At 42.2% G+C, this 26,367-nt stretch overlaps 1 protein-coding gene across 1 annotated transcript; it reads left to right on the top strand.

Moving 5' to 3' along the window:
• Nucleotides 1-961: 961 nt before the first annotated feature.
• On the top strand, nt 962-25,303 carry map3k21 (mitogen-activated protein kinase kinase kinase 21). The gene is made up of 10 exons (XM_079362506.1): nt 962-2,763; nt 14,762-14,942; nt 15,042-15,190; nt 15,802-15,977; nt 17,583-17,823; nt 18,775-18,897; nt 20,461-20,611; nt 21,137-21,231; nt 21,521-22,318; nt 22,407-25,303. Exons 1-10 carry the CDS (start codon nt 1,971-1,973, stop codon nt 22,775-22,777), a joined length of 3,078 nt encoding a protein of 1,025 aa, XP_079218632.1. The 5' UTR covers nt 962-1,970; the 3' UTR covers nt 22,778-25,303.
• Nucleotides 25,304-26,367: the final 1,064 nt, after the last annotated feature.

Genomic DNA, 26,367 nt, shown 5'->3' with positions numbered 1-26,367 from the left:
TGTGCATAAACCCAGGCAATTTGTTTGCATGCAAAATAATTAATAGTTTACAATTAATCCAAATTTAGAAAATGTGTTCTCTATGGTCCATATAAGCTAAATACGTAGGTTGTTTATTGTATTCACGTAGCCCTGAATATACTCATAGGCATTAATGGAGCCAAAATCAATTATGAATAAGCTATTGATGTTACACTTAGCCTATATGTGCATTGGGCTATTGTCGCCAAATTATTATATTATTATGCATTATATATATATATATATATTTTGTATGTTATTTGTTTTAACAGTACCCTCGACATCACTGTAAATGAGAGCTTGATCTCAATGAGTTCTCGAGAATAAATAAAGGGGAAACAATGAAAACTATCCTTGGTAGTGTAGAAGTAGCCTATATTTGGATATGTTTGAGCATAGCCTTTATCAATATATAGTCTATTTAAGCCTATAGATGGGCTATAGGCAAAGATAAAATGATAGGCTATGCGTTAATTAAAAGAGTTCTCGTCCATCGTTACCTTACGTCTTCGAGTAATGTTGTTTACCCTCCTATTGTCTGCGAACCTTTATGTTTGTCTGTGTTTTGACTTGTAAACTAAGCCGACTTCTTTCTGGCATTGTTTTGTTCATAGGCTACACGATAACACATGACACGGGATCCTTAGCAATTCCTTGCATCCACTAATGTATTTTCAATCTATTTTCAATAGCAGCAGAAGTTGAAGCAATAGTAGTAGTTATATTTTTCACAATAAAAGGTAAGGTACTTTAAGAAGAGTTACAATAAGAGAGCAAGAGAGAGCGAGAAAGAGAGAGAGGGAGAGAGAGAGAGAGAGTGTGTGTGTGTGTGTGTGTGTGTGTGTGTGTGTGTGTCCACTATTGCCATAATTTCAGTGAAGGCGCGCTCTTCTCACAAATTCCTCAATTTGCCCCTCCCTCCTCCCCCCTACTGCTGCGACGGTCACATGTCACTATACAGCCAATCAGAGTCCACCACAGCGAGTAGCGCTAGCAGCAGCAGCGTCCCCACTGATCATCGGCACACTAGCCTCTCTGCTGGGACAGACTTCTTCAAGCGAAGAGCCGCGATGGGGGGGTTGTTTTGATTAAAGTTGACGGATTTTTTTAATGCCTTTTTTGGGGTGCTCGAATTGAAGTTGAAATCCAGGATATCCGATGTATTCCTCGTGCTTAACCTGTCGACTGTTCTTCAAATCCCGAAGGAGAAACACACTTGGGAATTATCGATCTTCAAACTGAGCGGAGCAACTTTTCCCAACTTCAGCTCACCACCAGTCAACGGGCTGACCTATGCTAAGCTAGCTCGACAGACAGTGCTGTAGTAATTACTTTTATAAGTCCACAAACGAGCTGGAAGAGTTTTTTACCTTTCGGGCTTCCGTGACCGGGTGAAAGTCTCGGTCGGCTTTGAGAGAGAGCCTGTGTGTGTCTGTGCAGAGCTGACGGGGCAGGTGCACCTCTTGCGCCACCTGTAATAACTGTGGTAACTTTAGCTTGTGGAAAGCTAACTTTAGCTTGTTCATGTTAGCATTTAACAGTGACAGATACAGAGTTATTTACGACTGTTAATCTGCTTTCAGAGTTTATGTGAGAGTTTGGACGGTAGTCGTTTGTTTCCATCTTATAGCTACTTAACACTGAGCCCATAGACTAGTGCTTGAGTTAAATGTAATAGTTTGGGCTAACAGGAGAAACTGGCTGTAGTTATTGACCCCGCACACTGAGACTGGAGTGGCGACGTGGATTGAGGGCTGCAGACGCTCATTCTCCCAGAGGACCTTTGGACACGATTTGACTTGGGTTAATCCCCTCTATTCTCATCAGACAGCCTCGTAGATGTGACACCATGAGGGTTTCTAAAAGTTGCCCTTTTCTTTTTTAAAGTTTCTTTTTTAATTTTGTTCTGAAAGCTCTGCAGCCTATGGTGCCGCTACGGCCACCGAGAAATGGATGTCTCGCAGGCCGCTTTCCCAAACGGTGAAGGGCGGCCGGGCGGCGGTGGGACTCGGGAGCATGCCTGGACAGAGTCCCCCACAGTCCGGGCGTGGGCTCACTCAGCTCCGCTGTGCCCGACTCGGTCCTTGTGGACAGCCGCATATGACTATGAGGCCAGCGGAGAGGACGAGCTCAGTCTCAGAAGAGGGGACGTGGTGGAGGTCCTGTCCAAGGATGCTGCCATATCCGGGGACGAGGGATGGTGGACGGGAAAAATCAACCGACGCGTCGGGATTTTCCCCTCCAACTATGTCACCTACCAGCCCGCTATATACCGTCTGCCTACCACGAGTGGGACGGTGGGTGTACAAGAAAGAGTACCGAGCTCGCCCGTCAAGATCCCCTTCGGTGAACTTGTCCTAGAGGAGATCATAGGTGTGGGTGGATTTGGGAAAGTTTACCGAGGCACATGGAACGATCAGGAGGTAGCCGTGAAAGCGGCTCGACAAGACCCAGACGAGGACATTACAGCCACCGCCGGCAGTGTTAAACAAGAGGCAAAACTGTTCTCCATGCTGCAGCATCCCAACATAATTCAGTTTGAGGGAGTGTGTTTGGAGGAACCCAACCTGTGTCTGGTCATGGAGTATGCGCGAGGAGGAACCCTGAACCGGGCACTGGCTGGAAGGCGCATCCCTCCACACATACTGGTCAACTGGGCCGTGCAGATCGCACGCGGGATGCAGTACTTGCACGAGGAGGCCGTGGTACCCATCATACATCGTGACCTAAAATCCAGCAACAGTAAGCAAACTTTACTATTATGGTATTATGTTTGTGCGTGTACGTGAAGGAGAGATCTAATGTTTGCAGAAAGTGAGAAGGAGACCCTGTGCAACCACCTGTTGCACGTGGAGGACAACTTTGTTTGAAGGTACAAGACTAATTCTTTGATAGGTATATTAAGTTTCATACTATTCTAACTCTGATTTCCTCTCAATGTCAGTTTGGAAGTTTATCAAGTCTAGAAGCAAAATGAGCATATAAATGATGGTTAGTAAATAGTGTTTACTTCATGCTTGTCAGTCATTAGGTAAACATAATACTTGTGTAATGTAGTCCTAGCTGTGATTGCTTCAAACTTACAATTCCAATTATCTCATGTGCTGCAATGCCCTTTCTTTAGGATGTATTTCGAGCAGTTTTTTTCTGTATGAAGTGGTGGGGGATACCATCAAGAGGATGTGAAATTAAAGTCAGTTTGCTCAGCTGGGCTGCCTCCTTCCCCTGCATTCACTCCCATCATCCTTTTAAAACACACACACACACACACACACACACACCCTCCCACCCCCTCTCTATGCCAAGCTGAAATGTTGTCCAAATAAAGGCAGTGATTTACCAAACACTAGCCAAACACACAGTGTCCACACTGTCAGGCCATGTGCTCAACCAACCACAGCTAATACCAGAGGTCACAGGGTAAAATGTCAGATGGAGAAACAATCCAGGTAAAATAATATAGAAACTAATTGACTGAGGGGTTTTCTGTCAGCATTATTGACATAGCTTATTTCTTATTCAACAAAATATTTCTGTGTAGTTTCACAATTCCTGGAAGGAAACATTTTGAAAACTGAACTTTTAATATGCAGTTCTGGATTCTGACTTTTAAGGTAATTTAGCGATGTCATTATGCAGTGAGAAGTTCAGGGCAGCATTAGACCAGAGAGTTCTTGTGTGGACTTTTAGTTGACAACAGGCCAGCAAACTTTAGTTTCCCTGGACTGAATAATGAATGGACAGGAGGACTGTAAAACAGAAAAAGAGTCCGAGTCTGATACCGACACTGACACAGGCTACCCACTTCAACTCAGGTGTGTTAATGTGTGTAATATGACTCCGAACACTGGTTCTCCCTTTGTGGCCACAGAGTCTTATTGACCTGAGGCCATGTGGGGAGCAGCTCTGGCATACTGATGTCTGTGAATCTCCAGCTGTGAACTGTGGGCAGACCAGGCAGACCCTCTTTAATTACCAGATGAACTGAATCTCTGCGGTGCCACATCTGAAGGGCCTTCCTGTGCAGATTGAGCACAAAAATAACTTTGCATGTTCTCTGTTGTAATCCTAACGTGCTGCAAATGCAGTTGGGCATTTAAGGTAGTAAAGCATGACAAACATGTTACCCGTCATTTTAAACCAAACTTTACTTTTTTTTATATATATATGATCATGTTAAGCCAAGTGATGGGCAGTGTTGTGGAGCCCAATCATAAGATTAGTGCAATTAAAGTGTGGAGGTTTGTGTTAATTATTAGGCAGATGGAGAGAAAGGATTTAACTATTGTTTAGACAGTTTGAGTTAATCGGATGTTTGGTGAACATACACAAACCGTCCTCCCCCGCACAGGCACAGAGCTGCGAACACTAGTCAGTGTGTTTGTCCTGCCACTTCTCTGTGAACTGAAGCTTTGGCTCTTTAACTTCTCAGTAGTGTTTCCTGAAGTGCCCGCTGCCTAGCATAGTATTTTGGATTGGACAGAGAGCCTATATAAAAAGATTCTTGAGATGCACTGCTTCAAAGTCAGCCACTTATTCCCCATGTGCCCCAGAAGACACAGTTGGGGTGTTTGTAGACGAGCAATAAAACATCTTCTACTTAAAGCACTTAGTGGCTGTTTTCCACTTTGTGCGTCTCCTCTATCCCCATATTTACACAAGGAATGTTTAGGTCACATGTCCTTTATGGGTAAGTTTGTCCATCATTGAACATTTAAACTGGCTGTATGGCCAAGTAAACAAATCTAACAGCAGAGAATACTTCAAACGGGAACATTCAAAACAAAGGTTTATATTTACTTTTTGTTAAACATTCAGTTATGATAGGAATACACGAGTCAGTACTTAAAGCCAACATACAGTTTAAAGAAATCATTCACATTGTGCTAATTGTAGACCTACTATGATACTATGAACTCACCAGTTTTCCCTGAAGGATTTTTTAAATTTTTTTTTTAAACATTTCATTCTTCATTTCTACTTCTCAAAAAGCGACGGCTCTTAATTCTACTTTTTGGCATGTGCCCACAACGGGGAGAAGTCTCAACATCTGTAGTCAATACGGTGTTGTCTGGGGGGAAAAAGAGAGACTACAATAAGCTGTATGTGTTTCCTTTGAGCCAGGGCAGTGAGTTCACAAAGGACTCTCTTACACACAAACGCAAAAAAATGGCCCCCTGTGGTGTGTTGAGTTGATTTCCCAGTATAAAATAAAACAGCATAATGCAGCTTGGTGAAGTTGTCTGTTTGTCTCGTATAATGTGCATCTGTCAGTCTAAAATTATGCCCAGCGGGTAAACATGACATCGATATATTGTAATGGATGTTCAATGGCCATCTTTCACTATTTAATGAGCACATTGTCTGTTGTTGTTTTTGTACCTCTTCTCCATTTCTCTTTTTTTGATTTACGTCACGTCACATTTTCCCCTCTATAGTGAAAGCAGGTCATACACAGGTAAATACAGTATACACAACCTAACTTCTCCATCTAGTCTAAACTACTCTGCCTGTCATTTATCAACTTGCAGTGTACACATACTCCACACAGACAAACATACAGCTATTTGATCAATGATTAGCCTGTAAAGTAATATGTTGGAAGTCAGCAAGATTTGTCCAATCTCTTTTGTGTTTTTCAACCTAATCTGTAAAATCCCAGCCTGCAGGGAGGAATGTTGCTAATGAGGGATAAAAGCTTAACATACGTTTGCACAATGGACTGGTCAAGCAGCGGTTGCTAGGCTACTGTGACCAGAAGAATGGCTAGGACTCGGAGGGTCTCAAAGCCCTCGTTTTGTTTTGTTCGGTTCATATTTAATCTCCCAGAGAGCAGCGGTACTCTTTTATTGCCACAAACTGAGGGGGTTTCCCTTCTTACTTCGTTATTTTGCTCCTTACTTACCTTCCCTCCCCTTTTTCCCTTCTGCTCCCTCTTCTTTTACTATTTTACTTCTACTACTATTTACTCTCTCTCTCTCTCTCTTTACTTCTACTATTTAAGCCCACATAGCTTTCAACCAGGAATAGTGCAGTCACTTTCACTTTGAATATGAGTTAAAAAAAAAAAAGAAAAGAAATTGTGCATTTAGCTACAGCATGTTTGCTTTAGATCTGCACTCTCATCAACGTTGTTCTGCTCGTACAGTTGTCTTGACTTATTCTCCTTTTATTCTTTATTCAGCTTTTCTTTAATAACATTGGCTGCGTCTGGGGACAGAAGAGTTTTGGTTCCATGTTTTCATTGCTGAACAGTTAATTACCTTCTTCATGAAGAAGCAAATTTGTGTCTGATATTGAACTCAGAGGCAGAAGTGAAAATGAGTTTTGTTTTGTTTTTTCCGTTTTTTTATACTTTCTGTTGCTGTTTTAAAATGTTCTGCACTTCTTTTTAAAGCAGGGAATCTGATCAACTCTTATTTTACTGCTTCTTGAGTGATCAAAGTTTCTAAACATGTTGACACTTTAAAATACAGGCTCTTGATCCTCTGAATGGTCTCTATCATTTGTCAGTAAATTGCTCATAAAGGACTGGATTGTTTATTGCATGTAGCCTAAATTAAATGTTGTGGCCCTGTTTTTGTTAAATATTGGCAGTGTTCTGTAGTGTTGATGCAAAAGTTAAACAGGCTCACAGTGAGCAGTAAATACTGCAGTATTAAGACAAATAAACTATGTCGGCCTTACTGTGCCTTTCATATATTTGATTGTTTTTATTTGAGAGAAAACTGTAAAAAAAACGAAGAAGACGGCAAACACAAATAATTCTCAATTCATCCTGAGCAACATGCAGAGAAACTGACATCCATGGGCCAAACTATGGAAACATGCGGCCGTGCAATCAACTCAAAGCGACATTACACATCCAAGAGATGTGACATGTGAGAGCTGTAACTGTAACACATTTCTTTACATACACGCTTATCAGCAATAAGACAAACTATAACAAGCATACATCTTCTCTGGATAATAGACGGCTCTTCGTATCCATGTTACTAATTAAAAACGTCATTAACACTTCTCTGTATCTGTTTTGCAAAAACATTCTCCCTCCAGCTAGGAGTGGTAGCATTTATACGGCAGTAAATAAGGGCAAGAAATCACACTGAAACCTGGCCCTGAGCCAGCACTCATAACCCACTTTGACTTCAGAGTTTCACATCTTGGTGCAGGCGATGGTATGCCAGGAATGTGTGCTCGAGCTGCGTGCTGAAACCGATGGACTTCTATTTGGAGCGTGTGCAACAGCATTCTCTCATCAATCTTAGGCTATTGTTTGACTTCATCGTTCTGCCCCCCTCCCTCTCTCTCTCTCTCTCTCTCTCCCCCCCCCCCCCCCTTCTCTCTCTCTCTCTCTCTCTCTCTCTCTCTCTCTCTCTCTCCCCCCCGGCCTTCATTCTGCAGATCTGTGCAGACTTTGCATAAGTGCCAGCAGCCCAGAAAGGGGTTTCTTCTACGTCAGCACTCAACACACTGGGATAATTACAGATGAAGGAAATAAATGGAGAGAACATGTGTTGAATTCAGAGTTAAGAAGGCTAACCCTTACAAAACACAAGAACCCAGGCCAAGTGCTTGTGTCCCTGTCATTTCCAGCTCTATTTGTCTTTCTAATTGTAAGTTAGGTTCAACTATGAACATGTGATTTGTTGTGATGAGTCATATTACTTTCAAGTTATGATTGACACATGCACATGTCCCACAAAATTAACAGGAATGTTAACACTAGATTCTTTCATTCATCCTATTGAAGACGGGAACACCTGCATTAACTCTGTGATAGAGCACTAGAGTTTATTTCCTTGTGAATGTTTTCCTATGTTGGATATACATTCCCTCCTATGCCCAATGAAAATACTCACTCAGCCTAAACCTTGCTCCTGGATCAAATAAAAACGTGATTAAAAGAAAATAGGGATGCAACCATTGCACACTTTTCTGCCCTGATGCTAGTTTAATGTCAGTGCAAGCTTATTTGCATTTTGCCTGCAGCCCTGCTACTGCTCCATTGCATATGAACATACTAAAAGGACTACTATCTTGTACTTTTGGGTTTCCATGTGTACCTCCTGTGGGAAAAGAAAAAGTATTGAAAGAGATCACGTTCTAAGCTCATCAGGTGGTATTAAGAGAGCAACCTTTTTCCACCCAATTTTTTTCTGTTGTCTTGCTCTACTTATGGAAAAAGTACAATCTAAGAGGAAAAAGTTACCAAAGCTTGACTAGGTTTCTCAGGCTTCCCACAATTACCCCTTTTGACACACAGACAGTTACTGCCTGTCTTTTCTCTGACAAGAGAATGGGCAGAGGGGAGAGAGGAGGAGTGGAGATGCTTTCACTGTGTTTTTTATGACCTCTCCCTGACTGCACCTATTGTTGCAGGGCAGGGTGAAAAGGAAAAGGGCCCACAGCTGAGAAGAGCTGCTTTCCAAATCAACCAATCCCCTCTATAGCTCCCTAACACATTGATCGATGCTAATACAGCAAAAAGTACTGGCTGAGCACCTTTAAACATTTGTAATGTTTAAATTAGCCTGGGTAAGGGTTAATTCAGGCATAATCGGACACAAACCAGGAGAGGAAGAGGACAGACAAAGAGCAAGTGGCCCGGAGAGACGTGACCATGATAGATGGATTTAGCCAGCCATTAGCCCTGATCCTTTTCCCATCAACCAGAATGCCTGGGGGCACTCTCATTTCAGCTGGGAGAGACGGACCAGTCGGGGAATGTTTAGCAGCCTTGTTTCTGCTTACTACAGGAAGCTCACTTGCTCCCGTGCTAAGTCTGTTGGTTCAGTTAAGAAAATACTGCCACGTCAAGTTAGCAGGCAGCCCTTTACTTTGACCGTGCTTTGTCAGTGCTTATTTATGCAAGTACAAAAATAAAAGAAGCCTTGAGATAGGACTTAAAATGCACTACTGTAGAACATTTTTTCAATTTTGTGTTGAATGTTAGTATAGTTAAAAAGCACTGTAGCTACCAGACACAAAGAAAACAAAGCTAATAGCTAATAGAGCAACATAGCATTTTTGGTAGTGAATGTCGACATTCCGGAGAAATTCAATCTGATCCAGATAAATCAGCCGATATCTTTTTACTTGATCTGTCTTCGATCTTAATTGATAAAGAGATGTATTGCATTGATCTCTTAAACACAGTCGTACACTTGTGGAAAAATATATAATAAAGACAAGATGTTCCCATAACTGGATAGTAACCGCACTTGTTCGAATCCATATAACACATTCTGCTAGTGTAACACAATGAAACCCAAATCAAATGCTAGTAGACTGGTGAATAAAAAGTGTAATATCAGCGCATATCTGAGATGAAATGAGCCAATGCGCATACTCCCTAAATCTACTATTATAGGCCAATATCATCAGCTGGCCGATTATCTGTCAGGATCTAGTACTGATTCAGTACAGCTACTTCCTCTTGCTCTTATTCACTGTGCGCATTTCTTAAGGGTATCACATGCATGTTATACTGCTGTTATCAGAAATGCACCTGGGACAGGATGAAATGCTGGAGGAAGTATCAGCAAGTAGGCCAGTTTATGCACCAATCGATGAACTAGTACTACTGTTTTATCAGATAGAAGAGCTGATTTTAGATGATAGCAGAAAACAATAGTGTAGTGCTGTCAGATAATATTCCACCATTGACAGTGATGCACAGGAGAGTCAAAGAGACTATAAAACAATCTGCTGCTAAAGTGAGCTTCAATTATTTTTCTGTCAAATATTCATCATTCACGTTTTCTTTTTATTTGTTTTTTATACCAAACTGAATTATCCAGTTTGTTTCAATTGATTGAAACAAATGGTTAAAAAACCTTGAACAGTCAGTATGAGGAAGGATTAGATGATATTCTAAAATCTCAATGGTTTAGCCAAAAGTATTGTCTCTAATATAGCAGAAGTCTTTGAACGTGTTGTTAAATGTTGCGTCTGTCGAAGGGAGAAGAGATGGTCCTGTTTTCCAGTGCAGTGTATTTTTTTCGTTTTACCTTGAGGGGGAGAAAGCAATGGGAAGAAGCGTGGGACCTGCTTTGAAGGCAGCTGCTCTGCTTCTGATCTTCCCACTGTTGCACCATGAAAGATGGGTCTGCCTGAAGTTCCACTGTTTGGAAAGGGGAATTAAATGGGGGTTGGACCGAGGGTGGGGTTTGCCTTGGAGGCACGAGCATCTCCAATTGCGTTGCACCGTTGTTGTCTTCTTCAAAACATTGTCTTTTCAAAGGAGTGAGACTTAATATATGGACTGAGAAGAAGCAGTACAAGCACTTTTTACACACTTCACAGTGAGTGGTATTTGTAATGTTGGTGACTTATTCACTATTGGAAACATTGTCACCAGCTCATGCAGCTAAAAACAAAACCAAAAGTAAAAAAGTGAAATGTAAACTGTAGTTGTAACGTGCACAGCTGCCCTTTGGGTTTAATTTAAACGTGTTAAATTACCTGTAAGAGGAAAAAGTCATTGAAACGTCTGTCAATCCACTGCCTGACTGCACACAGGGCTCTATCTGTTCATGCTTACTTAACTGAACACAGAGCTCTATGAGTAACACTGTCACTTACGATGATCATCATAGACACCAGAGCGTCTTTTTTTGCTGTGTATACAGTGTTCAGGTATAGTCGAAAGACTGAATACCTGAAATTGTGTCATATACAGAGGATATATTTCAGCGTGAACTCAGGACTTTGTGGTTATGAAAGTTAAAATGTATAAAACCTAAGAGACGTTTTAAACTTCCCTTCAGTGAAACTAAATGTTCTTGTTTCCTGTCAGCTGTTGGATGGAGGTGAGCCATAGTTCATCAGGGACTAGGCATTACTGAGCTTTTTACCGTTAGCATTAGCATGATTTGTATCTAAAATTGCCTTCTTTATTTTTTGTATTATCTTCAGTATTATCTCGTGATAATTTAAGCACAACACTTCAATGAAGTATTGAAGGTATGCCTTACATTCACTTCAGTCCTTTTCAGTTCTTCCAAACACCCAAAGTCTTCGAAACTACAACTCCCTTCAACACTTCAGAAAGAGCAGAGCAGGATGGTGTTTTAGGACCTGCTTTATCTAGCCTGCATGTTTTAACTATAACTATGAAATGTTTGATTAAAGTCATAATTAACTCCTAAGACATTAACAAATCCCGATTTTAACAATGAGGCAAACAAGAACTAAAGTCTCATCAGGCCATGAATGTGTCAGTATTTAATGACTCTATTAGGATTTAATATTAAGCATTGAGTGACATACTTCACTTTTTATATTATGTTTAAACTGTTTACATTCTGCTTTTTGGACGTAAAAGTTCAAATATAAGTTGGTGTTGAAATCTTTGTTGTTGAAATTCAAGTTCAGACATTGTGGGCGTAGACGGAGACGGTGACTCACTTAAAGTTGGTATAATTAATAATCATTGCTTGTCTTATCCGGATCATTGAACATGACTTTAGTCACATTTGTTTGAAGTAAAAACAGAGAAAACTATAATTAACAGTTTAAAAAGAGAACGGTTGACGTGTTTTTTAGTGAACTTTCCATGTGGTTAGATTTTACAATGATACAGTTTTATGGACTGTTTTGTACACATGCAGAGAACTAGTAATTAATGAGAATGAGTAACATTAATAAACATCCCAGGTTACCAGCAGCAGCTTTGTAATGTATTTGTGTAGTGAACTTGACTGCTCAAATAGCCAAACAAGCTGACTGTCTGTGGTCGGAGAAGTGTTTTTGTGTCATAGCGTCAGCATGGAGTCATGTAGACAGGAGTTCAGCCTTTTATTGGATATCTCTAGAGGGCTGACACTCAAGTCTCATGGAGCCACAAAGAAAGTATTTGGCATGATATTCTATCGGCCAATCAACTCAGCCGGGTTTATCCCAGAACCACAGTTCTTCTCAGTTGTGTAACTAAGCCGTCATAAGTTATTATGAACCCACAGAGCCGGCTGGGAGGAATCTATGGAATCACTGAAAGAGGACTTGACAACAGGAAGTAGGAGTATATCATAGGTGTAGTGAAACCTGTTTGTAATGGAATTCCTTTTGTTGCAGCCCAGGTAGAGGATCCCCTCAGTGCCCTAGGCAAGTAATGGCACCAATACCCCAGTTATTAGTGGAGACCTACTGTAGAGGGTTTAAGTGCCACTTGAATGTACCTCGGGATCAATAAAGTATCTGTCCATCCATCATTGAAAATACATGTGGAGAACCAGAAAAGTATTTTAAACTCTGTTAAAATGGTCAGTTTTTACGTTACCTCAGATGACAGGTCTTCTAGTAGAGCTTTATAAAACATTTGATAGGCTGCTCTATGTTCCAGCTACACATCTGCACAGCATGCATATAGAAGAGGCCAAAAACATGTTTATGAACTGATGCAATGCCAATACTTCAACTAGAATTTCTAATGCGCTGTTTTTCTTGTAAAACTATTTTAAACATTTATCAACACAAACCACTTCTTAGTTCAACAACAACACAGCCACCAAATGTGAACGCAAATAAATCAACTGGCATGGTAAACGTCATCTGAAGTGCTAATAACTGATACAAACTGACCTCATGATGACGTTGACTTGATACAGTATCTTGTCCAATGGGGATGCATTGAGAAATGTTGTGCAGTGAAGATGCAGGTTAACGTTAAGAAGTGGAAGAACATGGTATCGCAGTGAAAGGCAATGTTAAAATCTCTTGATACACACGATCTGATCTGAGGCTAAATCCGTGAATATACCAGTATGAAATGTGTTGTCTTTAGTTCCTCCTAAGACGGAGACATAAACATCCCTGTCTTAATGTCCTGATGTGTTGTTAACTGTGACTGAAGATCGGTTACAATCTGAACGTAAACCATGCCAACTGGGTGTCAGAGGTTTATGAAAGGAAAACATGTTTTGACAGGTTTTAGTTTAGTAATGCAGTGGGAGAGTCAAGTCCAAGGTCAGAGAGGGATGATACAACATTTCAAGTAATACGTGCAACATCTACACGATACAGCCTTTGTTGAAAGCTGCTGACAAACGGCCTTGAAGAAGCAGTGAATTATCTCAAATGTGCTTGGATACGGGAGGTGAAATGACTCATCTTTTGACGTGTTTTTGAGAAGGGGAGTTTGTTATGGTCATGTTTTAGCTTCTTTGCAAGATCTGATATGATGTTGACTCAATATTGTGACATCAACACGGAAAAGCTTGAATCCTCCAGTAATGCACGTCTCGTAAACAATAACATTCGGCCATTTGCAGTGTGAGAGTTTAGTAAGGGCAAAGATGAATGAAGATGATGGCAAGAGGAGCAAAGGATGAAAAGGTCTCTCTGCTGTTGATACCCTGCTACTTTGAAAAAGCTGCTTCATGTCGAAGAGAAAGCACCATTATCCGGACGTTGGTTTGCAAACAGAGTTGTTTTTGGGAAAGAGTTACGTCGGCTGTGGATCAGTGGTAGAGTCGTTTCTCAACTGGAAGGTGGCAGGTTTGATCCCTAGCTCCTGCAGCCACATGTCAACGTGTCCTTGAGCAAGACGCCTCACCCTAAATATGCTGCAACCGCACCGTGTGAACGTGTATGACTACTGATGGCAGCTTAGCATTCTCTGCCATCAGAGGGTACTCGTCATGTTAAATTGAATCCACATGAGAAGTACACATGAGTACACATGAGTTACCCTAACAAAAATAAAACCACCATGTGATTCATTTATTCTTGATATATACTCATCAGATCAACCTTTATCGGTTCTACTGGTTGCAAAGCTGTGAAGACTCAAATTCCCATGATCCCATCGGTAAATAAGTTCAATCAAACAAGGTCTCCTGTTAATGTTTTATCAATGAGAGATCGTAGGGAGCATGACATGAGTCACAACTTCTTCTTTTTGAACGATCACATTTTCTTCCAAGATGATTTTAGCCTTTTATTTCTTTTTGGTCATCGTTGGTTTGTCTTGAGTTAAGGCTCTAGCAAAATAACATATTGTGGCTTTGGGTAGTTTTGTATTCAAATAGTTTTATTTCAACATCCTGCCCTGTCCTTGAACTTCAACAGTCTACTCGGACCTGAAAATCCAAGCTAATCCTGTTTTCAATTTCTGGATGTGTGTGATTAGCCAATAAGCTCACCCACTAGTCTGATTTGAAGTTGCTGTGAACTTCCCTCATCGAAGTCTTCATCGACTTCGAATTGAGTGAAGTGTGGTGACCACGTGGTGTCTGCTCTGCTCTCATTCAGGACAGTGTGTGTGAAATAAATGCTGTGCAGTCATTAGGTTTTTATAGCACATGGTTGGTGCGAAGGATCGTTGGGTTGGAGCTTCCCGGTGCCACATTTCTCTCGGCAGGTGTCGTGTTTCAGGCAGCTTTGGAGGGGTCGAACAGTGTTTAATGTTTAGGACCTAAGGACAGGTGCTTTGTGACGCTGTCAGCCTTCTGTTTCTACAGTAATAAATGAGCTGCATACCACTGTAGGCCCTGTTGAATATCACTTTCATCTCCTCACCTGCCTTTTTCTCCCCCCTCACACCATCGTTGTATCTTCTTTCCCTTTTCTCCTCCACAGCTCTCACGTGCGTCCCTCCTTATCCCCATTCCCGTCTTCCCGCTTTTCCTTTTTCTCTCCATCACTCGCACATTTCTCCTGACGTGTCTCCATTTACCCGCCACCCTCCAACGCCTCCGTCTAACCTACCACTTTCCTCTCCTCTTCCTTTTTGAAGTTTTATTACTTGAAAAGATTGAGAATGACGACATCGGGAGGAAGACCTTGAAGATCACAGATTTCGGCTTGGCCAGGGAGTGGCACAAAACCACAAAAATGTCCGCAGCTGGAACCTACTCCTGGATGGCCCCTGAGGTCATCAAGTCATCGCTGTTCTCCAAAGGCAGTGACGTCTGGGGGTGAGAGAAACCACGACGCAGGGCACGGATAAAATATCTCCCCGTACTCATTTCTGACATCATAACTCATTGCTTTGTGTAATAAATTTCCTCCACCAGCTACGGTGTCTTGCTGTGGGAGCTGTTGACGGGGGAGGTGCCGTACCGGGGGATAGACGGCCTGGCTGTGGCTTACGGTGTCGCTGTAAACAAATTAACTCTACCGATCCCCTCCACCTGCCCAGAACCGTTCGCCAAGCTCATGGAAGGTAAATAAAACGTCAGGATCTACCATAATAACTGACTGATACGACTCTTCTTTTCCTAATTGAAACATTATCTGTAAAAAAAGATGTTGCAGTGGTGTTTTTTTTTTATCTGTACTTTTTTGCAGCCATAGAAACGACAACGACAGAAGAAACTGAAAAACCTATAAACTGTCCATTCTGTAAATGCTCAAGTTTCTTCCGTCCTCCATGTGTGAAGATTGTGCTCGTTTTTGTTGTGATGTGTTTTTGCCTTCTTTTAGTTAAAAAAAAAAAAAAAAAAACATCTTCCCCTCAGTAAAGTATAGAAGGGTCTGTACATGATAAAGAGTCTCCTTTCAGGATTTTGTGACGCTTTCAAAGTTTACTCGCCGGCTCTGTTGTGGACAGACTGGCTGTAAGGAGCAAACCATCCTTACAGTAGGAACACTGGGGACTGTAGTTTAAAGCCTGGCACATTTACAAACAGTAATTATAATGTTTGTTTGAAAACTATGACAAGGAATAGGTTGTAGACCGGTTTTGCTTGCACACTGGGTAAACCTTTGGGATGATTTGGGGCTTTATACATCACTAAAAGTTGATTGATTGACAATGTGTGTTTGTCTTCCCAGAGTGTTGGGACCAGGACCCCCATGTGCGCCCCTCCTTCTCCTGCATCCTGGAGCAGCTGTCCGCCATCGAGGAGGCGGTGATGGCCACGATGCCCCAGGACTCGTTCCACAGCATGCAGGACGACTGGCGCGTGGAGATCCAGGAGATGTTTGATGAGCTCAGGACCAAAGAGAAGGTTAGCTCACTGACGTCCGCACAAACAAGTGGCTCGATTTGTGGAGTGGAAAGTTGATTTCTTTCTCCTTCTACTCTGTCCCACACAGTGTTGGAATTTGTAAACCTCAGTACGTAACATCTAACAGGCTTCTTATCCCACGTGTTCTGTTCTTTGCTCTTTTCATCAATTATACTCTTTAAACTAATCCATTATTAAGATCTAGTCTGGCCGTACTGACTCGCTTGGGGCAGCTTTTATGAGCTAAAAAGTGTAATTGGTGACTTTCAGTGGACAAGCTAATCGTGCATTTAACAAAACCAGTTGTTAATACCGAGATACTTAAGCACACTTCCCCTTGTTAAGACCTTAATCTGCTTCCTCGAGAAGTCTCCCATTGCTGGCTTAAAGAGGCGGGTTAATTAGTGTTTGGGAAAAACAGCAGGATTAGCACATAGAGCTGAGTCAATTTAGAATGAACTGAAAGACAAGGATACTGAACGTGCATTAATAATAACAGAATAGGCTTCATTCATGTTTTATTACATTGTTTTCTACCTTCTAGTTCACATTGATTTGATGAAAAAAGGCTATTTCTGTCATTTAGATACTCTAAAAAGAATCTACATGCTTTGCTACAACCAAGCACTTGAAAGCAGAATCACAATCTGAACGTTTCATACATCCAGAGCAGAGGAAAAAAAACAAACAGCTGCAAGCATTAACTTACATTTTTCTCATCGCAAATTTAATGCCATTAAAAGCAGAATTATTCGCTACATCAGCAGTTTTCTTGTAAACATCCCTCAGTAATCTGTGTCTAGGTGGGTGGTAGGGGCTTGACCGTAAAGCTGCTTTATTGAAGTCATCCAGTAAGGATTATTATTACTTAGCTGAGAGCAATTAGACAGAAAGTAGATGGGGCACAGAGCTGTCTGCTCCAAAGGCTTACTGGGTGTAACACAGACCCAAACAGCGGGCAGTAATCTCCTGAAACCAGGTTGTTACACACACGGTTATCTAATACAAGGCCTTCCTCACGTATAAACATCAGTCTGACAGAGCTTTTCTCCTGTTGTCAGAGAACGATACAGGGTTTGTCATTCTACTACGAATCTTCTCCTTTTCACTATTAAGAGTCTAAACTGATGATCTATATAATTATAATAAGAGAGGATTTAACCTGATGTATATTAGGAGCTCATCTAAAGCAGGAGTACTAGTGAATATGAAAACAGAAGCATGAAGTCGCAGGTTTGTTATAATTCAGAGAAGGTAAAAGAGATACTCTCTGATTCCTTAAAGGACTGATCCTAATAAACGATCAGAGGATCTTATTGATCTTTTCTTTTATTTCCGTACATTTCAATAACTTTTTGATATAGATGGAAAGTTGTACGAACAATGTCAAGTAAACACTGAAGCATCAGAGAGATCTTTTCAAAGAAACGTGTCTGTACAACCTGCACTGAAACTCAACCGTAGTCAGTCAGGGTTGGAGAGAAGGGAGTCTTATGACGCCTTGTGAAGAAATGTAGAAATGTACATCTCCACAGACTAGATCTCTGGTTTACTCGCACACTGTCTGCCGCTCCTCTTATGTATCTCTATTGGTGGTTCTTCCAGGAGCTACGTTCCAGAGAGGAGGAGCTGACCCGGGCGGCCCTCCAGCAGAAGTCTCAGGAGGAGCTGCTGAAGCGCCGGGAGCAGCAACTGGCCGAACGGGAGATCAATGTGCTGGAGAGGGAGCTGAACATCCTCATTTTCCAACTCAACAAAGACAAGCCCAATGTGAAGAAGAGGAAGGGTAAATTCAAACGCTCCCGACTTAAACTGAAGGATGGAAACCGCATCAGCCTGCCCTCAGGTGAGTGTCCGCAGGTCCCGACTGTTAAAAAGTTGAAGGTTACTGTGTCCGAGGTTGAGAGAGATCTTAGAGATGTTCACTGAAGCGAGGACTAGTGGGGCCCTACTCCAGCTACCGACCTGGAAAACCAGTTTGTATTATTAGCCAATCAGATTATCAGACGATTGTATCATCAACAATATCTCAAGAAATGCAGCAGAACTTAACCTGTGCACAAAGAGAACGAGTGTTGTTGATGGACAAGGTTGGCAGACTTTAACACTGCACCGTTGTTACGTCATTCCAAGCTGACACAAAGGATCAATGTTGTTGCTTTATGTCTCGGACTGACAATATAAACAAACAATTTATATTGGTATAGAGCCAACTCATGACGATGTTTTCTCCAACACTCTGCAAAAAGAGCAGCGCTAGACTGTACACTTTTTTAATATTATTAAACAGAGAGACCCAACATGTATGAACAATGAACAAAAACCCTTGGCAACATTTAATTACCGTCACATCTAGTGGAGGAAGACACACTTTTTTGGCTGCGTCTTATACACCAGTGTGACCAGTATACCAGTATAAAAAGCTGACACGTGCCTTCGTTACTGCGAGTGCTCGTTTGATTCTGTAGAGTCCTGTATTCAAGTTAAAAAGTGACCAGCGGCATCAGGCAGAAAGCTCTCAAGCTCGGGGGTTCTGTGCTTCACAACTCGTACTGTAGCTAGTAGGAGAGCACACTCCAGAAGTAAAAGCTGTGTCGAAGCTGCACGTTGTTGATGTTACTGAACACGGAGAGAGAGAGAGAGAGACAGGAGCTCAGTGTTCCCGGTCAGTCTAAGCTCTTTAGCAGTCCATGCCTGAGCCAGCTCGGACAATACGCTGTCTCGAAATGAAAAAGTTTGAATTCTACTCTAAAGTGCTCCTGCTCATTTTGCTTGTGTGTGTGTGTGTCATTTGCAGACTTCCAGCATAAAATCACAGTGCAGGCTTCCCCTTCTATGGACAAGAGGCGAAGTCTTCATAGCACCAGTTCCTCTCCTCCCAGCAGTCCCACTCTCATCCCGAGGCTACGAGCCATTCAGCGTGAGTCCAAGGGTGTTTTTTTTTTCCTCCGTGTGAGTCTGACAGCCTCCTCCATGTCTGTGTCAGACACGAGCTGTATGTCCTGCTCTCGATTAGGTTAAATAATTCTCATTGCACAATGATCCTAAGGAAGTGTCATCACCTCTCTTCATGGGCACAGTGTCATTCACACTGACAAAAGCTGTGTGAACAAAAAGCTCGGGAGCCAGAAGCAGTCAGCCAGTTGTTTGAACAGTTTGATAACGTTGTTAGTAACGCACCGACGCCTCTGTAAAAACTGGACCAAATTCCTCCTGGCTGTTTATGTAAGAGGGTGCAAATTAATGCTTCTTATTCAGGATGAGAACATTGTTAAAACAAAAAAAAAAGCCAAAACAAATCACAGATGCTTTAAAGATTAAATTTAACAAAAGATGCAGAACATTATTCTTCACTGATTACATGAATTTTACCAGCGTTATGTAGCTTCTTAATGAATACATGTATTTAATATGTAGACATTGAACTACATGTCCCATATCAGGTGTCACAATAATTCCCATTTCAGTCACATTTTATGTCATTATTATTATTTATAAATCAAAGTTCTGTTTTAAAATACACATTTTGTCATCAGATAGTTCAAGGCTGTAAAACAAGGACTGTGATTGAGTGTGTGTCACAGTGGTCATGTTGGACGAGGGTAACGTGTGTTTCCTTCCTCAGTGACGTCTCATGTGCAGAGGGACATTTTGCATGTTTACCAACAGGATGTTGATCTGAGCAGCGAGCTCACAGGCTCCTGTGGGCTCAAGAGAACAGGCAAGCGATTGGCCGTCCACATGCAGCGTGACAGACGGCAACAATCGCTGCATGGGATGTTTGGCTAACTGTAACGAGTGAAAGGGTTCGATGTGTGGTGGCTTCCCATCGGGGGGGGGGGGGGGGGGTGTTTGTATTTTCGGTGTTTTGGCAGGAGGGTCTCCTGATGTGTACTTTAACACAAAGCTTTGGCTGTCGCTGCTAAAAATGGGTTCAAATGAGGAAGTAACAATTTAATGATTTTTATCACAGGCTTGGGTCAGTGTAATGATGTTAAGTCAGAAATTGTAACCATAATGAGCCAAGTCTATTACTGGGATGTGGTTTCTTTGGTGGGTCCTGCCTTCCATAACAACTTCACAATAACTAACTAACACCTCTAAAAAGATTCTGTAACACCAACCGTCCTGCTTTTGGTTTCTGCTCTTTGGCTTTAAGACTTTAAATGTAAAGAAATTGTTATTTTCTTGTTAAGAAAAGGTCAATGTCACCCTGAAACTTCAAGAAACAAGCTCTGTGAAAAATGCCAAAGGCTTAAATCTCTGTATTGTACGTTAACTCTTGAGAGAGAACCGATATGAGTTTTGTAGTTCACATTGACAATCTAAATCCATTACTGAGAAAGACAACTCCCAGGATGTACAATGGTTTATTATTATTATTATTAGTATTAGTATTATATTAGTAACGTGTCACGGTCCGTTTCACAACAACTGCTTGCTGAGGTTGCTGTAGTCACGCGTGTGGTCACTGTGTCGACAGTTACTCAAGACGAGAGCAATCGAACATGGGGCCGCAGCACCCTCTTCAGGCCGGAGGAGTTCGATGATGTGAAAAAGGGAATCAAGAAGAAAGGCCGGACCTGGGGCCCCAGTTCAGTCCAGAGCAAAGAAAGGCCTGCTGCTGCAGAGAGGTACAAAGAACACACACACACACACACACACACACACACACACACACACACACACACACACACAGGCCACCACTTGGTGCCTGTTTCTAAGCAACATAACTACATCCTCATGTCCAAGTGTTGATGTTATTCTGTTTTTACTCTGCACTGTGACTTAAAGCTACACTATGTGCTGTGAACATTGTGTTTGAATAACACAAATGTTACATTTAAATGTTCCTTTAAATACACGCATGTCTGATCTGCATTATTGGCCTTTTTAGATATCATATATCATATATCAGTTATGCATTAAACCACCACTGAAGGGACGCTTGTACGGAACCAGCCAGCATCAGCCCTGTGAGGAGGATGTTTAGGTTTGGTTGGTAAAACCAGCGGGTGTCTTCGAGGTTTCTCCCTTGAAATGTTCACGTTGCTTACTGCCACTTTAGTTAAATGCACTACTTTTTTCCTTCCCCGAGGACGACTGCGGCCCACATGAAGAACTTTTTTTTTTTTAAAACATTTGTTCATGTCTTTCAGAGTGCGTCCTCTGTCAGACGGCAATAACCCCTGGTCCACCAGCCTGGTCAAGTCTCAGAAGTCTGTCCCCCTCGCTGCACTGTTCACCGAACAAGGTGAGCCACCAAACCATTACGCACGTTTCAAATGAGAATGTAAACAAGGATCTCTCTTTTTTTGTTTGTTTGTTTGTTTGGTAGGTATTCATTTGTCAGGGAAGTGCTGCTACTTCATTGTTGTTGTTTTTCTTGTCTGGTCTGATTTACATAGTTTGGACTCTTATTCTTGTCAGGATCCTTGTTGTTCATTTACATTCAGTGTTGATCAAACAGCCGAGTGTTTTTCTAAAGCGTATCCATCAGTCATGTGTTTGTAGTAGCTGATCCCCTTTTGGTGTATTTCCAGCCGGTAAAGATGAAGCCTTCTCCCAGGAGTGTCCTGACAGCAGCTCCAAGCCAAAGCAGCTCAAGTTCCCCAACCAGGTGTACATCGATCTACCTCTGTGGAGGGATGAGCAGCAGCCTCAGAGCCCCAGTGTGCAGGGAGACGGGGTAGCTGGTCAGGGCGGTCAACCAGAGACTCCGGACGACCCTTACACTACCACATCCACCTCGTCCACCTCCACCACCCCCCAGCTCACCCCCACCAACAGCCTGAAGCGGACATCAGCCCGCCGCAAGACCGACTCTGTGCTGTATGGCTGCGGCTCGCTGCTGGCCTCTGTTGTGCTCGGTTACGACATTAGGGAAGCTCTCAAAAACTGTGGGGAAGACTGCGAGCCTCAGCGTGAGGAAAAGGAGAAGAAGAAGAAGGAGGGGCTGTTTCAGCGTGCAACCCGCTTCCGCCGCAGCACCTCGCCACCTGGTGGTCGCCCGCGCAAAGAAGAAGCAGCGTTGTCAAACCACACCCCGACCCCTCCCGTCAATCTCATCTCCATGTCGGCCATCATAGAATGCAACTCCACCAAGTGTCTCTTACAGTCCGAGGCTGAAGCGTCTCATCCCGCCAAGGTCGAGCTCGTGGCCGTCAATCACCACGCAGAGCCGGTAAGACCCGACCCAGCAGCATCCACAGAAAGCCAGACCAGCCGGACTGCGGCGAACACGCAGACATCAGTGCAAACCCAAAGCAAGCCACAGGAGCAGAGCAACCACAACACAGGAACGCGGCTACGCAGAAAGAAATACACAACAAACCACAATAGTGAGTTCAGCAACACGAGGTGAGGAATTAAACCCCTGTGTCTGACAAAAAAAAAATATATTAATGTTTCTTCCCTGTTTGTTTCCAGCAAATGGCCCTCCCGCTCTGCCTCCTCCAGCCACACAGAAGAAGCAGGAGAAAGAGAAGGCTGTGGCGTCAGAGAAGCCCTCCAGTGGAGAGGCCTTCTCCAGACCCCGGCCGGTGTCGTTCCGGGCCAAACCCCACGCCTGGGCCCTGCTGCGGGGACGCAACAAGAGTTACTCGCTTGGCCACTACTCCGGGGGAAAGACGGCACAAAACCTAAACATGGTACTGACCTCAGACGTGGGGATGGGCTGCTCCCTGCTGGACATGGACACAGAGGGCCAGAAACGAGACTGCACCGTGCCTCTGTGCCGCATTCAGAGCTCCCCAGCAAGGCCCTCCGTCTTTGAACTGGAGAATGATTTCCTCTCTTAGGGTCCCCCGAAAGTGATGGGCTTCGGTCGTACCTCTTCCTTTTTAACAATCGAGTGTGTTCAGGAACATGCGTCTGACAGTTTTTACAGCCTAAAACTCCTGGAGGGTTTAGAATCTGCTGTCTTTGGTCATGAACACCGGGCTTGTTCTTTGTTCTAGAACACAGTGTCGTCATTGTTCCAGAGCAAAAGTACTGTCAGAGAATAAGTGTGATCCGGAGTTCTAGAATGTGCAGAAGTCGGAGAATGAGACTTACACACTGCCTTGTCGTGTTCTAGAACACACACACACACACGCACACACTCACACACACCAGCACATAGTTCTGAAATCTGAGCAACATTACCTGGAGCAGCAGCGTCTCCTCCTTGACTGCTCTCTCCCTTCGCCACCCTCTTCCTCTCTCTAATGTCGGTGCAGCTTAACGTTGACCGCTGCTGCAGCTTTTGCAACACAATACCCTCACCTTTTTATTTATATATATATTTTTATAGGTAATTTAATATGAAGAGACTTGTCCTTACCTTAGCAACCCACTGGACATACTTTCCATGTCAGTTTCAAAGTTGTGCTATCACTCTTTTAGATATTTTGACTTGAGAATCATGCATGCATGTACCCTTAAAATGTTGAACAAAAACAACCCATCATGCTTTGTAAATATTTATTTTTTATCCAGCATCAGCCTAAAGCTGGAAGTTGTTTTGTATTGCTTATATATGCTGTTCCATGTTTTGAAAAGTCAGTGATGCTGCCGTGCAGATTTTGCTAAAGGTACCAGTTACATAATGCATCACAGCAGGAATGCAACAAGTGCTTTTGTTTTTTCGAGAATACCCTGAAAGATTCAGGAAGATGACACCGACAGTCTTACAAAACAAAACGTACACACTTTTTGTTTTGTTCAGAGTTGAATGGTATTCGACTATTGATTGAGGTCATGTGTTGCTAATAAGAATTTTTCCACGAGTATTTATAGAACAGTTTTTTTTGTTGTTGTTTAACTCGGCACACTGCAGCCTCTGCTTCTATTGGTCATGTCAGGAAGCCCACCTCAGAATAAATGAATTTAGGATTAGCTGCATCAGTAAGGACAATACATAATTTCACATTTAAGTCATGTACGTAATGCTACACAGACTGGGAGTGACCAAGCACTAAGTTACTATTGTCAGTCAGATATGCACTCTCAGGTCGACTGACCTGAACCTGCAGTGCTCAAGAGTCTCATGTCTAAAACAGATTCTCATTGTACTGTGGTTTGCCCGCATTTTGTTCTTTTTTGAGTTGGTGGAAGTTGAAGGTTGAAAGTACCTTAATGCACTGTTGTATTCAATTTGAGATGACTGGTTTTCATCTCGTTTTAAATTTGATGGAGTTCAGGGAGTCATGGGGATATTTAGGAGCACAGTGTTTGGCTTGAGACAAAAAAGTGAAACTTTTTATTTACTGTTTCCTTTTACTGAAGGCTTACAGCCAGATGGAAAGCAGTCTAAGGAATAACTCAACTGGTCATTACTACATTTAAAGATGTATTTTCTCACAGGCTCGATGCAGACTGCAGAATCCTGACTGTATTGTTCCATGGTCACTCCCAGGCCTCTCTCCATACAGAAACATCTATTCTTGCTTACCGATGTTTTTGTTCCCCCAACTTTTTACTACAGCCTTTGTAAATTCTACTTTTGAATAGTTCATTGCACATCTCATCTGACCACTTTTGAAGAAACAAGGGCTCTATAACAGTGAAAAATGACCTTCAAAACAGTGTACATATACTGGTGATTGCAGATGCATCACTCTGACATCTTTATGATAATTTAGAATGTGAAGTATCCAATGTTATGTATTTTATGACCACTTACTGTCGACGGGACACTGTTAAGGCCTTATCGTCAGGTTTAAAGGTGCAGTTTACAAGCTGAGAAATCACCGGATGTACCCTTTTTGAATCTATATGGGGGTTATGTGTAAATACCATAATGAACAGGTGCTGTACATTCCTCTGGAAATACTGCATTTAAAGGATGAGATGTGCTGTCTGTTGTCTACTTGTTGGCAAGAAGTTAACAAAAAAAGGCTGTGTGTTAAGCCTAACAAGGTGTCGAATAAACATTCCACTACATTAGAGGAACGGCAGAATAATTTCCTGGTACCAGTTATCAGTGTGATGCATTCAGACTTCTGGCTATGGGACCAAATTCAACTCGACCAGCTCTAAGGCCTCTCTGTCTTCAGGACCAAAACCACTAAATGAACTAGCTGCTAGTGAGAAATTCTTACAAAGAAAACTATTCTGTATGGGGAAAATTCACAAAACGAGCTCAGAGGTGCAGTGCTGCTTCACCCTCTGATCAGTAACAGGACTTCCTGTTAAATCACTCAACATCTCTGTCACAGTGAATGTGTCAGATTGAGCTTTGAGTACATGTGTACATGTGAACAGTTGTTTTTATCATTACAGTATTGGTTATTTCATGCCTGATTGATCAAGTTATTTTGAATAAAGTCAAAGTGAGACTCAAAGCTGCCTTTATTTTGTTTTGAGGCCGACTGCTCCAATTATTTACATGATTTCTTTTACATTTTAATAAATTATAAACAATTTATTCTGCATATTTACACAAACAAAAGCAATAGAACAATACTCTGATTACTGCTCTTCAATGTATACTCAGTATAATGGGAAAATTCTAACGTCTAACATATCACTTCGACTTTATTGTCCCCAAGGGGAAATTAGTTTCTCAGCCAGGTGAGGACAATGTGGAAAAAACACAGAACACAGACACATAGAGACAAATAGAAACGCCAAACACCATGGATCGTGTGGCCACCGAAATATGACTTTTTTTTGTAAAAGAAATGCCTCTTGGAACCACGTAATTTAACAGACCAAAAAGATGTCAAACAGTTGTGTAACCTAAAATACAGAAGTATCACTGACTTCAGAAAAAATATTTCTAAAAATGTTGATATTGCAGTATTATTTTATCACACACACACACACACACACACACACACACACACACACACACACACACACACACACACACACACACACACACACACACACACACACACACACACACACACACACACACACACACACACACACACACACACACACACACACACACACACACACACACACACACACACACACACACACACACACACACACACACACACACACACACACACACACACCTCTACAGTAGGAGGGACAGTGAGCTCCTGAGCTGGTGCAGGCTCTGCCTATTTTTCCGAGAGGTACTCTGCAAGTCCAAACAGAGTATGTTTGAATTTCCCTCGGGATCAATAAAGTATCTATGGATCTATCTAAGCACTGTAAGTATAGTGAATCTGAGTTGCACTTGTCTTTCATAGTCAAAGTTTTCATCAACAACAACAATGCAAACAATGAGACGGAATTAACCAGTGTGCCTTTATTTGGGATGAGAAGTGGAACAAACATTTTACTTGTTACATTCTTTGAGTTGAGCGTCTGAACATTTTCCATTTTACACTAAGGCTCACTAAAAATGAGGATGTACAGGAAGTCCCCTTCCTGTACATCCTCATTTTTA

The sequence above is a fragment of the Symphodus melops genome (genome assembly GCF_947650265.1).
Source record: "Symphodus melops genome assembly, chromosome: 15".
Classification (NCBI taxonomy): Eukaryota; Metazoa; Chordata; class Actinopteri; order Labriformes; family Labridae; genus Symphodus; species Symphodus melops.
The sequence above is the reverse complement of the archived record's forward strand: the minus strand, read 5'-3'. Positions and strand labels throughout refer to the sequence as shown.